Here is a 15,313-nt window from a genome sequence, read left to right as displayed (position 1 = left end):
CAGTGTACAGCTGCCCCCAGGATTTTCTCAGCTGTCACCGGGGCTTTCTCCTGCAGAGCCTCTGGTGGGCTGGAACCATCAACTTTTCAGTTAGCGGCTGAGAGATGAACTGCTGGGCCCGCTTGGCTCCATGAGCCACACATATTGTGACCGTGTGACAGGGCACGTCTGTGCTCTAGGACTTTCCGGGCTGTAACATGGACAAGCCTGGATATTACAGAACCACTGGACTGATTCAAACCCCTAACGTTTCAGCTAGGAGTTATATCTGATTTTACAGATGGGCCCAAAAGAGAGAGTCAAACATGAGAACCAATACTGTCCTGTCTCTCCCTCTGAAATCTCAATGGCACTGAGGCCACTGAGCTGGAACCTACTCTCAGCTGCTGCTCCCCGGGGCCAATCTCCTCCTGTGCGCCGGCCCCCCAGAAAGGCACGGCCTTGAGCTAGCGAGACAGCTCCCTACAGATCGCTTCCTCTGAGCTGCTCAGGCAGAACTGTCTGTGACCACCAGTCTCTGTCCCGAGGCACCACAAAGGGAGGTGGCGCCACCACCGCACTTACCTGGTTGACGGTGTCCAGAAGATAGACACTGTACTCATTCCAGCTCAGCACCCAGCCTTCTTGAAAGAAGCAGGAGACCAGCCCCAGGTGCTTCTCGGGAGCGCCGCAGCTCCCCCCATCGGCCGGCTCCAGGCGTGGGTACAGCTCGAAGGGTTTGACTCCGCCAGCGAAGACATCTTTTAGGATGAATGTGGCCTGGACAGTGCCCTGGACGTCGGCCTTCCACAGCCGGAGCCCAGGCCTTGATGCGTACAAGGTCAGGTCACTTTGTTTACAGAGTCCCGGTATAAAACAAGCACCAAATTTCCCAGCCCTGAAACAAGGAGAGAGACAAGAAAAACACAGAGTCTGATTTAACTGACACCGTCACAAACCCCTAAACCAATCAGAACAGGGACTTTTTCGGGGTGAGGATAAACAAGACTGATTTCTCTTCCTTTCTCCCTCTTGCTCTTTAAACCACCCCATCATCATGTGGAGTCTCTATGTGGGGCAAATGGTAAACATATTGGCCTGCTAGAAAGAAAGGATGGGTGACCTCCTTCCAGACGCCAGCCCCTGAAAAGCTTACGCAGCACAGCTCCACCTGCCAGGAGGCCGGCTGACCAGACAGCACGTGGTACTGCGAGGGAGAGGATGGGATGGGCAGCCTCCTCTGTTAACACTGGCGCCCCGGAAACCCAAGAGAGTCGCTAGGAGTTAGAACCATGTCAGTGGCAGCTTGGAGTTTCCACACAGCCTTACAATCTACCACACCCTCCAGGGCCTGGACAGCCGCAGGCCTGGGGCGCAGTGGTCACCACCGTTCTGTGTCCGCCACAGCTCTTACTGAGCACCCATCTCCCCTTCTTCGTCTGGTCGCTACAGCAACCCCACATACAAAGTCAAATCATCACTCCTGCTGCACAGAAAGCAAACTGAGGCGGAAGGTGACAGGCCCACGGCTGAGCAGCTCGTCCCTCCCGTGGCATCACTCTGTGGGTTCTAGTCCCCCCAGAGAGCAAATCTCAAGTCTGGAACCCAGGTGACTGGCCTTTCACTGACCTCCAAAACCACCTAAAACCACCAGAGACTCCCTTTCTCTGTTCTTTGGACTTGAAGGGTGCTTTAATTGTTATCTGTAAAATGAGGAAATATTTCATACATACAGAACACACGCCTAAAAGTGACATGCACCTGGGATCCCATCGATCAACTTAGGAAATCCACCATCAGTGACCATGGACATGCCCCCTGGTTCCTGTCCTCTGTCTCCCAAAGGGACTGTGAGTGTCAACTGTGTGCACTCGTCCTTGATTTAGTTTCACAACATCAAGTTTGGAGCCCTCATGACCTAGAGGGGAGGACTGCACTGGCGACTCAAAGGTGGGTGGTTCAAATCCACCGGCTGCTCTGAGGGACAAAGATGGGCAATCTCCTCTCAAGTGGTTCACAGCCTCTAAAACTCACAGGAGGGTCAGCTGGAGCTGGTTTCAACTCGACAGCACATAGCACATCTATGTGTTAAAAAACAAAACCCATTGAGGTCAAGTTGATTTCAACCCAGTGGGACTCTTCATTGAGTTTTCAAGATTTTAAATCTTTCTAGGAAGAGACTGACCATCTTTCTCCTGCAGAGCAGCTGGTGGACTAGAACTATTGACCTCTTGGTCAACAAGTAACACATTATGCCACCAGAGCTCCTCACGTTTTCCCATGCACTATGCTGGACTTTTTGGAAGAGCAATGTAGCATCAGGATCAGCGGAAGACTCATCAACAACCTGCGTTATGCAGATGACACAACCTGAAAGTGAGGAGGACCTAAAAGTGCCCAATGCAGATCAAAGACTCCAGCCTTCAATAGGGGTTGCATCTCAGCATCAAGGAGACAAAAGTCCTCAGCACCGGACCAATAGGGAACGTCATGATAGATGGAGATAAGACTGAAATTGAAATTGTCAACAACTTCATCTTATTTGTATCCACAATCAACTCCTTTGGCACCAACAGTCAGGAGGTCAAGAGACATGCTACATTGAGAAAGTCTGCAGACAAGGACATCTCCAAAATACTAAGGGACAATGATGTCAGCTTAAAGACTAAGGTGCACTTGAGCCATGGATTTTTCAATCACTTGCTGTAAGTCTAAGAGATGGACAGTGAATAAGGATGACAGAAGAAAAACTGATGCCTTTGAACTGTGGTGTTGGAGAAAAGTACTGAATATCCCACGGGCTGCAAAAGAAACAAACAGGTCTGGGGAAAAGCGTAGCCAGAGTGTTCCCTGGAGGCAAGGGTGGAGAAGCTTTCTCTCACATACTTTGGGCACTGTTAGGAGGGGCAATTCTTTGGAAAAGGACATCATGCTTGGAATGGTGAAGGGTCTGGGGAGGTGTGGAAGACCCTCAACCAGACGGACTGACACAGTGACTGCAGCAATGAGCTCAAGTGCACAGAGATGAGGACGATATGCGCTAGAACAAAGACCAGCTCTGTCGTTCACAGGCTGCTAATGAGTCATACTCAACAGCATCTAACAACGTAAGACAACATGACATGGTTCGCTTTTTATTTTTCATAAAAATTAGTATGGTACCATGTATTTTGAGGACTTGGTTGTTTTCACTAATATGGCTTCTAAGATCTACCTGTATTGATAAAATGAAGCTGAGCCAATGCACTGTTTACTGCTGAACATCATTCTACAGTTTATTCACCCTTCTGTGGAGGAAGTTTGAGTGACTGACATTTTTACTATTTTGAACAATGCGCCATGAGCATTTTTACATGCGCCCCCAACTCATAGGTGGAAGCGTTTATCAAGGCTACTTGAAGAACAGCTGTCGGGTAACAGCAAATTCAAAGCGGGAAGACAATTTCCCATTTCTCTCAATGCAATGATTCCAACTCTGGAGCTCTGAGGCTGTAGTGGTTGAAGATCTCAGATGCCAACCCAAAGGTGGGTCACTCTGCAGGAGAAAAGCTGCGGCGGTCGGCTTCCACGAGGACTGCAGCTCTGGACACTGCGTGGGCTGTTATGTTCTGTCCTACACAAGAATCAGAAGCAACTCAATGGCAGTGAGGTTGTTGTTTTTTAAATTTTATTATTTTTTTGTGCATGTACCATCAAATCAGATCTGACTGGTACAGGAGAAGATTGTCCTTCCTTCTCCAGCTGAGCATCAGGTGGATTGGAACTGTGTTCCTTTTGGGACTGCAGTGCAGCTTCCTGCCACCAGAGCTCCCTGAGGTTGTTGTTTTTATATCAATTCACACTGCTGTCCACGATCCAGGAGTTACTGTCCCATCCCTGCTAAGATTCACACTTCTACCAGAGTTCACACTTGCAGTCTCACAATTTACTGCTGATTCTCTCTCCAAAATACATTCCCAACCTGAACAGCAGAAAGGGAACTACCTTTAGAGCAAGACCTGGGTTCAACTTCCAGATGTGACATTTATTTAACAGCTACCATGGCCTGTGCAATTATTCAAACTTTCTGGGTCAGTCTTTTAATCTGTAGAATGGGGATAATAATTTCTGAAGTGAGTGGTTCTTCCAAAAGCACAAGATGGAACTATCTCTGACCTGCAAGCCCGCTCTGCTGTTTGCACCCTGAGGAGGTGAAGCGGGAACTAGTGCACCAATGCTCCCTAGGGCACCATTCGTTCACGCCACTCACAATCACCCAAAGTGGGGAAAATGGCCCCGGGCTTCCTTCTTAGCTTCATGTGTGTCAGTGTCTCCGGCCCTCGCCTAGAACATTCTCTCAGCTGTTCTCTCAACTTAGGAGGCAACTCCACCAGCTCTTTCCATGCTGGGGCTTCCTCCCCAGTGAATCCATCTAAAAGAAGCACCCTCAGTGATCTGCAAACACTCTGATAATTTCCTCTACAACATTTGTTGTGATGAACACAGATCTTCTCTTGCTTACAGACTGTCTCTTCATTGATCAACACTTGGTGAATGAATGAATGTGGGTGAAACGAAGCACTGCTTCCAAAGGAGAGACGATGAAATCCTTTAGAACTACAGTCAGAAATAGTTCACAGCAGAGAGTTAAGTCTTCAGGATGCCTCAGGCTCACTTCCCACAGATATTAAGTACTTTATTTCTCGGAGTTCAGTAATGGACTGAGCACAGGGACATACTGAGCCACTTACGCCCCCTGGGACAGGGTGTGGCACAAAATCACACTCTCATCAATCTACACTGGCAAGAGACACAGCTGCTCCCATGCGCCAGAAGAGAGGCACAGAGGCGCAAGTCTCCTCACAGGTGGTTAGGTCTGGTTTGAAGGGACAGCCAGCCAGCTACACAATGCACCTGACAGGTCCTGGGCCCACCTCTTCACACTCACCTTCTTCCTGGGAAGTCCCTGGGTGGTGCAAATGTTAACATGCTTGGCTACTAACTGACAGGCTGCAGGTCTGAGCTCACCCAGAGGTAGCCTGGAAGAAAGGCCTGGCAATCTACTTCCCAGATACAAGCCCCTGAGCCTGTGAGGCATAGTTCTGTGGGAGTGGGAGTGCGCGCGCGCGCGCGCACACACACACACACACACACACACACACACACACGGCACCGTGAGCCTGAGTCAACGGCAACTGGTTGGTCCTTCCAGAAAGGTACTGGGTAGAGAACAGTCAACAGACAAACAAGGGACATGCCAGGAGAACAGGCTGCTGGCCCAGGGACAGCTGGTCCACAACAGTGCACAATCCCTAAACCCGAACTGCAAATCCTGCTGAGGACTCAGGGGTCAACCTGGGAGATTATATATTAAAGGGTCAAACTGGATGGAATTAAGACACGGAATTAAGACACGACTCAGGTTGGATAACAGAAGCCAAAGGGGAACTAAGAGAACATCTCACGCTGCTGGAGGGCTGCCACGCTGAAAGAGAACAAGCCGCACTGCGCTGTTTGTCTCCAGTGCAGGACAGGACAGAGGGGTGAAGCAGTCCAGGAGACGCTGGCACTGCCACCTCACTTCACTAAGTGCTTCTGGACCTATCACAGAGGGACAGTGCCGGCCTCAGGCCCCTGACCCACCACAGATGGGCACCACCCACGGTGGCCCCTAATCCACCACAGATGAGCACCGGGTTCTCAGCACCCCACCCCCAGTAGACACTGCTGGCGTCGGCCATTCCCCACCCCAGCCCAACACAGATGGGGACCGTGGGGCTCAGCAGCCCGTGCTAACACCTGACCTCTCACCATATTTCCACACGGTCTCAAATCCTCCCCACATGCACCACCCTCTGCATTGTGCCCTGATTCTCTGCAAGCATCTGTATCACTTCACTAGGGGACAGAAAGGAGGTACAGATGGGAACCCCAAGTCACAAGCTTCTCCGCTTCAAGGACTACCTCTGCTCCCTAACATACCCTTTCTCGGAGGGAACCATTCCCACCCCCCCACCCATGTCCTCACGGATGGCCACCTCCATATGAGCGGCTGCAGAGACCGCCAAAGAACATCTTCAGGCTGATGTGGATGCCGGGAATTAACTGATCACTTCTGTATCTGCTCCCTTTTCCCAGGCAGCTGGCAGAGCCTAATCCTTCTCTCGGCTGCCCTTCCTCTAACTGGTGGGCCAAAGAGGAAGGACCGTCCAGCCTGGAATCCTTCTGAGCCCTTTCCCTCTCTCGGGATCACTCCCATCATACCTCACTGGAAATCTTCCCTGGCACCATCTCCTCGGGGTCAGAAGCCTGCTGAGCCTCTTACAGCAGCCTGAAGTTCGCACTAACACTAACAATTGTATTGTGTACATTTCTGGCACATCTCTATGCAGCAAGGGCACACCTGTCATACTTGGACTCTCTGGGAGCTCCACTGCAGGGCACACTGCACAGAGGGCACCACTGTGCGCCGGATGCACAAGTGCCCCAGTGTACAAAGTGTGCGAGCTCCACAGTGCATGGACGCAAACGTACGGCTGAAGCACACAGGCACGTGCACAGGGTGCAGCAGCGCTCAGAGCACGCAGGTCCCAGGTGCGCTGGCTCCTCAGAGCAGAGAGCTCAGCATGCACTCACCGATCAAAGCGTGAGCCCCACACTGGGCCCTGCCGTGACTGCCACGGAGGGGACGTCTCCACAGAACCAGATCACCGCAAGTGTGCTCAGGCCTGGAGGCTCCTCCAAGAGACCACTCCCACCTCCTCCCTCTCAGGTCGGAGCCAGTGGCCTAGGCAGGCAGGCACCCCACCAGAGAAGACACCCCTGGCTCAGAGCTACTGTGGGCTCCACCGAAACACGGGCAATCTACAGAAAATGTAAGCACCTTCTGCAGCCAAATGCAACATTCAGACCCAACTGGACAGATTAGGATGCTTACGTCTTCCTCGGCTGTGTGCCAATTTGCTGGACAGCCTTCTCCTCTGTGTAGAAGAGCAAGCTTCTCTGCACGGTGGAGATGAGCAGCACTTTCTGGCTATAATCCAGCTGCACAATCGAAGCCGGCTCTTCCAACACCAGCTGGGAGTGGCAGAGACCCTGTGGAGAGAGTGCAGTTAAGACGATGTTGAACTTGACTACCTCTACATGACAAGCCTTGTGTTCTTTGTGTTTAGGATGATTTACAGCTTAACATCTACACTTTAAAATACAGATTCAGAATCAACTGATGCAGTGAAGTTATGTGGAAAAGGTCTCACCAAAGAGAAAAAGAGTTAATGTCAACATCTACCTACATTACAAGCCTAACATGAACTACTTAAACACGCAACAAAATGGGATTAGAGGGGCATTTCTTCAACATAGTAAAAAGTATATACACAAACCCGAGAGCTAACACTGTTCTCAATGGAGAGAGGTTAAAGGCAATCCCTTTGAGAACAGGAACTAGGCAAGGATGCCCACTAGCATCTCTCCAATTCAACAGTGTATTGGAAGTCTTAGTGATAGCAATAAGACAAGAGAAGGAAATAAGAGGTATCCAAAAATCAATTGGATTTCTCTACAGTAATAAAGAGAATATAGAGCTGGAGCTAAGAAAAACAATACCCTTCACAATTTCTAATCACAAGATTAAATACTTGGAAATAAATGTAACCAGAAGCACAAAGGATCTATTCAAAGAAAATTATAAAACATTCCAACAGGAAACAAAAAAATACCTGGAGAAATGCAAGAATGTACCTTGCTCATGGATAGGAAGACTCAATATTGTGAAAATGACAATACTACCAAAGGCCATTTATACATTCAATGCAATCTCAGTACAAATACCAATTCCGTTCTTCAACGAGATGGAAAAAGCAATTTCCAATTTCATTTGGAATTTAAAGAGGCTCCAAATAAGCAAGGCACTCCTTAAAAAGAGAAACAAGGTAGGAGGCAGCTCACTCCCCGATTTAAAATCCTACTACATTGCTGTGGTGGTCAAGACAGTGTGGTACTGGTACAATGACAGACACACAGATCAATGGAATAGACTCGAGAACCCGGAAATCAGCCTATCTACCTATGGTCAACTGGTTTTTGACAAGGAGATGAACTCAGTTAAGTAGGGAAACAACAGCCTTTTTAACAAATGGTGTTGGCAAAATGGGAAAACCATCTGCAGAAAACTCAAGCAAGATTCATACCTCACTCTAGATACAAAAACCAACTCAAAGAGGATCAAGTACCTAGGACTAAAACCGAGGACTATAAACTTCATTAGAGAAAAGCTTGGAAGAACTCTAGAAGTCCTAATCCACAACATAAACAGTCTTCCAAGAATCCTGAAAAACCTACAACCAGGAGAGGATAAAATAGATGAATGGGACCTTCTAAAAATAAAACTGTTATGAACATCCAAAACCTTCTCCAACAGGGTAAAAAGGGAAACCACAGACTGGGAAAAAATATTTGGTAATGACATGTCTAATAAGGGACTTAGATCTAGAATTTATAAAATACTTGAGCACCACAACAAGATAAAGGTAAATAAGCAAATTGAAAAATGGGCACAGGATATGAACAGACACTTCACCAAAGAAGACATGCAGATGGCAAACAAACACGTGAAGAATGTTCAAAATCCCTAGTTCTAAGAGAGATGCAGATCAAAACAACTATGAGATATCATCTCACCCCAGTAACAATAGCAAAATAAAACAGAACAGCAAACAACAAATGCTGGCAAGGTTGTGGAGAAACTGGAACGCATGTTCACTTCTGGTGGGAGTGTACAATGGGGCAACCACTATGGAAGGCAGTATGGCACTTTCTCAAAACGATGGAAATAGAAATACCATTTGATCCAGCAATTTCACTACTAGGAATATACCCTAAAGAAACCAGAACTGCCACCCAAGCAGATACATGCTCACCCATGTTTACTGCAGCTTTGTTCACAATAGCAAAGGGCTGGAAACAACCCAAGTGCCCATCAGCAAATGAATGGCAAGAGAAGCTGTGGTATATTCATACAATGGAATACAATGCTGCACTGAAAAACAAGGAACTAATGAAATATTCTACAAAATGGGTAACCCTGGAGGACATTATGATGAGTGAAATATCTCAGTCACACAAGGACAAATACTGCACAATGCCACTGTTGTAAAGCAGACAGACATCAGGGTTGGGGGGGAAACTAAAAAGAGGATAAATAATGTATACTGCATTGAAACAGATGAGGGTGAGAACTGTTTAGGAGGAACATATATGATTAGTGTCCAGAATAAAAGTTGCATAGTGTAAAGAGAGCTCACAAGAAGCTGCACTGCAATTCCAGAGGTACGTGGTTCGAATCTACCTCTGCTGGAGAAGGAGGGGCAATCTCCCCCTGTACCAGTCAGATCCAATTTGACAGCACACACACAAATAAAGTAATAATAAAAAAAAGAAAGCTGCATAGTAGAGTGGACTGGGGAGGATTGTATAACAATGAAATAATTTTTTTTTTACTTTTCAAAGAGAAAAGAGGCTAGATGGGAGGGGTGGGTAGTGAGGAAAGTGTGAAACTATGAATGAATGGAAATCCAAAGTCTCTGTAAACTTTCATTAAAATAAATTTTAAAAATGCTACCAAAAAAATTTCATTACAATAACTTCTTTTGGAATGTGTTCAGTAGACAGTTCAGAGAAGAACCTATAGTGATAAATACAAATATGTTTACACCATGTGTCTTCCTATTCTCAAGTAAATACATTCTGTTGCAAAATTCAATGATGAGCTCACATAAACTATGGTCCCTTTTAGCCTGAGACCAGAGGAACGAGATGTTGCCTAGCAACCACTACCAATCATTCTGACAAGGGATACAACAGAGGGCCCAAGACAGAATGGGAGAAAAATGCTGAACAAAATCCAAACTAAAAAAAACCAAACAAAACACCAAGCTAACTGGACCAACAGACTAGGGGAACTCTGAACATGGCATTGAAAACTCCTGGAAGTCAACTTCCAGCCAAGAATAGACTGCCTTAGGAAATAAACAGTATCACCCATGAGTATTATGCTTCCTTAAATAATCAACTACATATCAGACCAAACAGTCAACGTGTGTCCAAAAGCAAAGACAGGAAGGCAAGAAAGGGTAGAGATGGTTCAAAATCAGGAAAGGAGTGCATCAGGGATGCGTCTTGTCTCCATGCCTTTTCAATCTATGCAGAACAGATGATTTGGGAAGCTGGGCTTTATGAGGAGGAATGTGGAATAAGGATTGGAGAAAGACCCATCAACAACCTATGCTACGCAAATGACACAACCTTGCTTGCTGAAACTGTGGAGGACCTGAGCGTTTAAAGCAGAAGGTCAAGGACTGTAGTCTTCAATATGGATTGAAGCTCAACATCAAGAAGACAAAGATTCTCACCACTGGACCAACTGACAGTACCATGATGATGGAAACGAGACTGAGGTTGTTAACAATTTAAGTTTACTTGGCTTGACAATCAGCTCTTGGCACCAGCAGTCAAGAAATCAGAAGATGAGTTGCACTGGGGACGTCTGCTCTCAGGGACCTCTCCAGAGTGCTGAGAGGCAACGATGCCAGTCTAGAGACTAAGGTGCACTTGATCCAGGCCATGGTCTTTGCAATTACTTGTTATGCATCAGAGAGCTGGACAATGACTAAAGATGACAAAAGAAGAATCAATGCCTTTGAGTTGTGGTACTGAAGTCTTGAATATATCACAGACCACCAGGAAAACAAGTAAGTCTGTTTTGGAGAGGGTGAAAACCAAGTATCCCCTGGGAGGCTAGGATTCTGAAGCTGTATTTTACACTCTTTGGGCACGTGGCCAGGAAAAGGACATCATACTCGGAAGGGTGGAAGGACAGTGCAGGAGAGAAAGACGCTGGATGAGGTGGATTGATACAGCAACTGGGGCAATGGGTACAGGCGTGTCGGAGTCAACAGACTGGTTCAGGACATGGCAGGCTTCAGAGCTGTTGTATATAGGGTCACTATGAGTGATACTGCAACTTCTATTTCCTCCTGCATTACCACTGGCTCCTGTTCAGATGGTATTTCCTGAAATTCTTCAGTGCCAATCAATTCTTTCTGGTACAGTGACACTGTGTATTCCATCTTCTTTTGATGCTTTCTGGGTCATTCAACATATTGCGCAAAGCATTTTTCAATATTGCGACACTGAGGCTTAAATTTGGTTTTCAGTTATTTCAGCTTGAGGAATGCAGAGCGAGTTCTTCCCTTTTTACTGTCCAATTTCAGCTCTCTGCACATTTCATTATACTTTCCTTTGTTCTCCCGAGCTGCCCTTTGAAATCGTCTGTTAAGTTCTTTCACTTCAACATGTTTTCCTTTAGATTTGGCTTCTTGACACTCCAGTGCAATCTTCAGAGTCTCTTCTAACATCCATTTTGATTTTTTTTTCTCCTCTGTTTTCTGTAATGACCTTTTGTTTTCTTCATGGACGACATCCTTGATATCAACCTACAACTCATCTGGTCTTCTATCATTGGTGTTTAATGCTCAAAACTATTCTTAAGATGATAATAAAATTCAGATGGATTGATTCAAGAAAGTATCTTGGTTCCAATGGACTTATTTTCATTTTCTTCTCCCTCAGTTTGAACTTGTATATGAGTATTTGATGATCTGACCCACAGTCTGCCCCTTGCCTAGTTCTGACTGCCGGTACTGAGCTTCTGCAGTGATTTCTTCCACAGAGCTTGTCAGCCTGATTCCTATGCAGCCCGTCAGGTGAAAGCCACGTGTAAAGTCATCTTTTGTGTCACGCCCATATTTTCCAACTACTGTTCCTTCTTTTGCATTCCAGTCACTGTTTCCTACTTTTGCATTCCAGTCACCAATTATCATTAATGCATCCTGACTGTATGTTTGGTCAATTTCAGATCGCAAAGTTTAGTAAAAATTCTCAATTTCTTCCTCTTTGGCTCTAGATGTAGGAGCATATATCTGAATAAGAGTCATGTTAACGGGTCTTCCTTGTATGTGTATGGGTATTATCCTGTTACAACAGCTGGGACAGTCCATAGATAAAAGAATGTCTATCTGTGCTTTACTGACTATGCAAAGGCATTTGACTGTGTGGATCATGACAAGTTGTGGCTGACACTGAGAAGAATGGGAATCCCAGAACCCTTGATTGTACTCATGTGGAACCTGTACCTGGATCAGGAGGTTGTTGGGCTAATGGAACAGGGGAGGCCTGCACGGTTTGGAATTGGGAAGGGTTGTATTCTTTCTCCATACTTGTTCAATCTATTTGCTGAGCAAATTATTTGAGAAGCTCTATGAAGAGGAGTGTGGCATCAGGATTGGAGGAAGACTCATCAATAACTTACATTATGCAGAGAACACAATCTTGCTTGCTGAAAGTGAGGAGAACTTGAAGCACTTGTTGCAGAAGATCAAGGAACACAGCCTTCAGTATGGATTGTGTCTCAATATCATGAGAAAAAGATTCTTACCACTGGACCAAGAGGCAGTGTCATGATGGATGGAGAGGAGATTGAAACTGTCAACTTTCATCTTGCTTGGATTCACAATTAACAACCTTGGTACCTTTGGCAGTTAGGAAATAAGACACACTGTACTGGGAAAATCTGTAGTTAGGGACCTTTCCAAATTATTGAGGAGTAGTGATATCAGTTAGAGGACTAAGGTACGTCTGATTCAGGCCATTGTCTTTCCAATTACTAGCTATGCATCAGAGACCTGAGCAATGAGTAAGGATGACAGTAAGAGAATTGATGTCTTTGAGCTATGGTGTTTTGTTTTTTTGTTTGTTTTTTCATTTTTCCTTATCTTTTTTCATTTTTTGCTTTTTGCTTTTTCCACTCAGACTGCGTCCTCTCCCTCTTCCTCTCCCATGATGGGAGAGAAGAACGATCATCAATGGCAAGTGGCAGTTGCAATGAAGCAACACCAAGAGCTGGCTTCACGCTCAGGAGAGAACGCTGCGTCTCCTCCTCATGGTTTTCGGTGCTCTACACGATCAGAGAAACTTCTCTAGTAACGAACTATAGAAATGATCCCTGAAAGTATAGTCTTTGAGCTATGGTGTTGGGTAAGAGAACTGAACATTCCATGGATGGCTCAGAGAACAGAGGAGAAGATGTCTTGGAGAGGGTGCAGCGGAGTACACTTTGGAGGCAAGAATGACGAGCCTTCATCTCACATACTTTGGGCATGTTGCTAGGAGGGCTATTCCTTAGAAAAGGACATGATGCTGGGAAGGGTGCAGGGTCGGCAAGGGAGAGGAAGATCCTCAAGCAGGTGGACTGATACGGTGTGTGTCAGGAAGTGTGAGAACCACGCAGGATAGAACAGGGTTCAGATATTTTGTTCACAGGGTCACTATGAGTTGTGCTCGACTCAACAGCATCTAACAACAACAACAACATAAGTCACAGGAGACTCGACGGTGCATAACAACAACCGTAATAATAATGACCAGTTCTTTAGGGTCAAGTCAGTCTTGCTTCAAGGTAAACAGAATGAGGGAATATTGTATGGCTTAAAATCAGGGAAAGTGTATGTGAAGGTTGTATACTTTCTTCATGCCTATTTAATCTGTATGCAGATGAAATCCTTTGACCAGCTGAACGTGATGAAGATGAGTGTGAAGAAGAATGTGGCAACAGGATTGGAAGAGGATATTAACAACCTGTGTAACGCAGATGACATAACCATATCACTTTGCTGAAAGTGAAGAAGACTTGGAGTGTTTACCAAGAAGGTTAAAAGACTAAAGCCTTCAATATGGATTATAACTCATTATTTAAAAAACCCAAAAAACCACAAAATTTCTCACCACTGGACCAATAAGCAACACTATGATTGATGGAGGAAAGACTGAAGTTGTTCAATGATTTCACCTTACTTGGATCCACAATCACTAGCTGGTAGCAGTAGTCAAGAAATTAAAAGACATGTCGCCTGGGAAAATGTGCTGCCAAGGAGGACCTCACCAAAGTGCTGAAGAGCAAGGATGTCAGTGTGAAGACTAAGGTGTGCCTGATCCAAGGCCTGGACTTTTCCTCCCTGTGCATCACAAACGTAGACAATGAATGAAAAGGATCAAAGCACTGCTGCCTTGGTAGCATGGTGTTGGTCACCACGGAATGTCAAAGAACAAACTAATGTGTCCTGAAGGAAGTGGAACCAGAGTGGTCCTGAGAAACCAGGGTGGGAAACGTCATCTCATCTACTATGGGCCTATTTTCAGTGGGAACCAGTCCTTGGAAAGACATCACATTCGGAAAGGTGGAGGGGTTGGCAAAGGAGGGGACGACCTTCAAGAATATGCAGTGACCACCACAGTGGCTTGAGCACGACAGGGGTCATGAGGATGGTCCAAGACGGGGAAAGGTTCAGGTCTGCTATTCACAGGATCGCTATGACTCAATGACACCTAACAGTAACTACTCCCCTCTGCCCTACACACAGCTGGAGTCATTCTCAGGATGCTGTGTCCTTGACAAATGAAAGGATCCTAGGAAATAGGACATTAGAAAGAAATAACTAAAATGGTATTAAAGAGAAATTCTGGAAAAGCATAAAAAATCTGCTTCAGTAACTCACTCTTTCAAATTCACTTCCTCAGCTATTTAGGAAATATGGGCAGAAGAGCTGTAGGAATTTATTTGTGCGTGTGTGTGTGTGTGTGTGTGTGTGTGAGAGAGAGAGAGAGAGAGAGAGACAGAAAGTAACCAGGTTTGCTAGTAAGATCTACACGTAGTACAATGTACCGTTTGACAAACAGAAACAGAATGTAACCACACACTGTAGTAGAACAGAGACAGCTGCTTCCACTCCCCTCAAATACCATGGACTTTTCAGGCAAATCATCCTGTGTTTACAGGGATGCAGGATGTAGGCTGTTAAGCTCCTGACTCAGCTTCTTGTGGCATTAAGTGCATTACACTGTATTTTGCAAACCCACACATGCTCCCAGGTCCTCCCCCAACTCTCCAAAGCTCACGCATCTGTGTTTTTGAAAGAAATCAGCAGACCCCCGAAGGGCCATGCTTCTCCCTGTACCGGAATGGTTGTGCACAGACGGTGCTGTGTGCTCAGAAGAAGAGGCTGGGGGCCAGCAAACAATGATCCTGGCTTGTTCCTCCATTAAAAGACCAACGGAAGTGGGAAAGTGTCCAAATCTAAGCTTTTAAAATTTTGTTGCTAAAAATGATTTTCTCTCAGGCCTGACTACCTCTATGTTTCATGCTTGTTGTTGTTGTTGTTATGTGCCGTCGAGTCATTTGCGACTCATAGCGACCCTATGCACAACAGCCCTAAACCCTGCTCTATCCTGCGCCAACCGCACC

The 15,313-nt window shown here is 46.0% G+C and overlaps 1 protein-coding gene across 1 annotated transcript in view; it reads right to left on the bottom strand.

Moving 5' to 3' along the window:
• The window catches only part of TECPR2 (tectonin beta-propeller repeat containing 2), a 97,179-nt gene that overhangs the window by 60,467 nt on the left and 21,399 nt on the right, over positions 1 to 15,313 (bottom strand). The window contains exons 4-5 of the mRNA XM_006879181.1: positions 6,896 to 7,053; positions 565 to 877 (exon numbers count right to left, since the gene is read on the bottom strand). Coding sequence (XP_006879243.1) covers positions 565 to 877; positions 6,896 to 7,053 — 471 coding nt within the window. The remainder of the gene's footprint in view (positions 1 to 564; positions 878 to 6,895; positions 7,054 to 15,313) is intronic.

This window comes from Elephantulus edwardii, unplaced genomic scaffold (assembly GCF_000299155.1).
Source record: "Elephantulus edwardii isolate Elephantulus edwardi_28Jun2011 unplaced genomic scaffold, EleEdw1.0 scaffold00002, whole genome shotgun sequence".
In the NCBI taxonomy this organism is placed as follows: domain Eukaryota; kingdom Metazoa; phylum Chordata; class Mammalia; order Macroscelidea; family Macroscelididae; genus Elephantulus; species Elephantulus edwardii.
The sequence above is the reverse complement of the archived record's forward strand: the minus strand, read 5'-3'. Positions and strand labels throughout refer to the sequence as shown.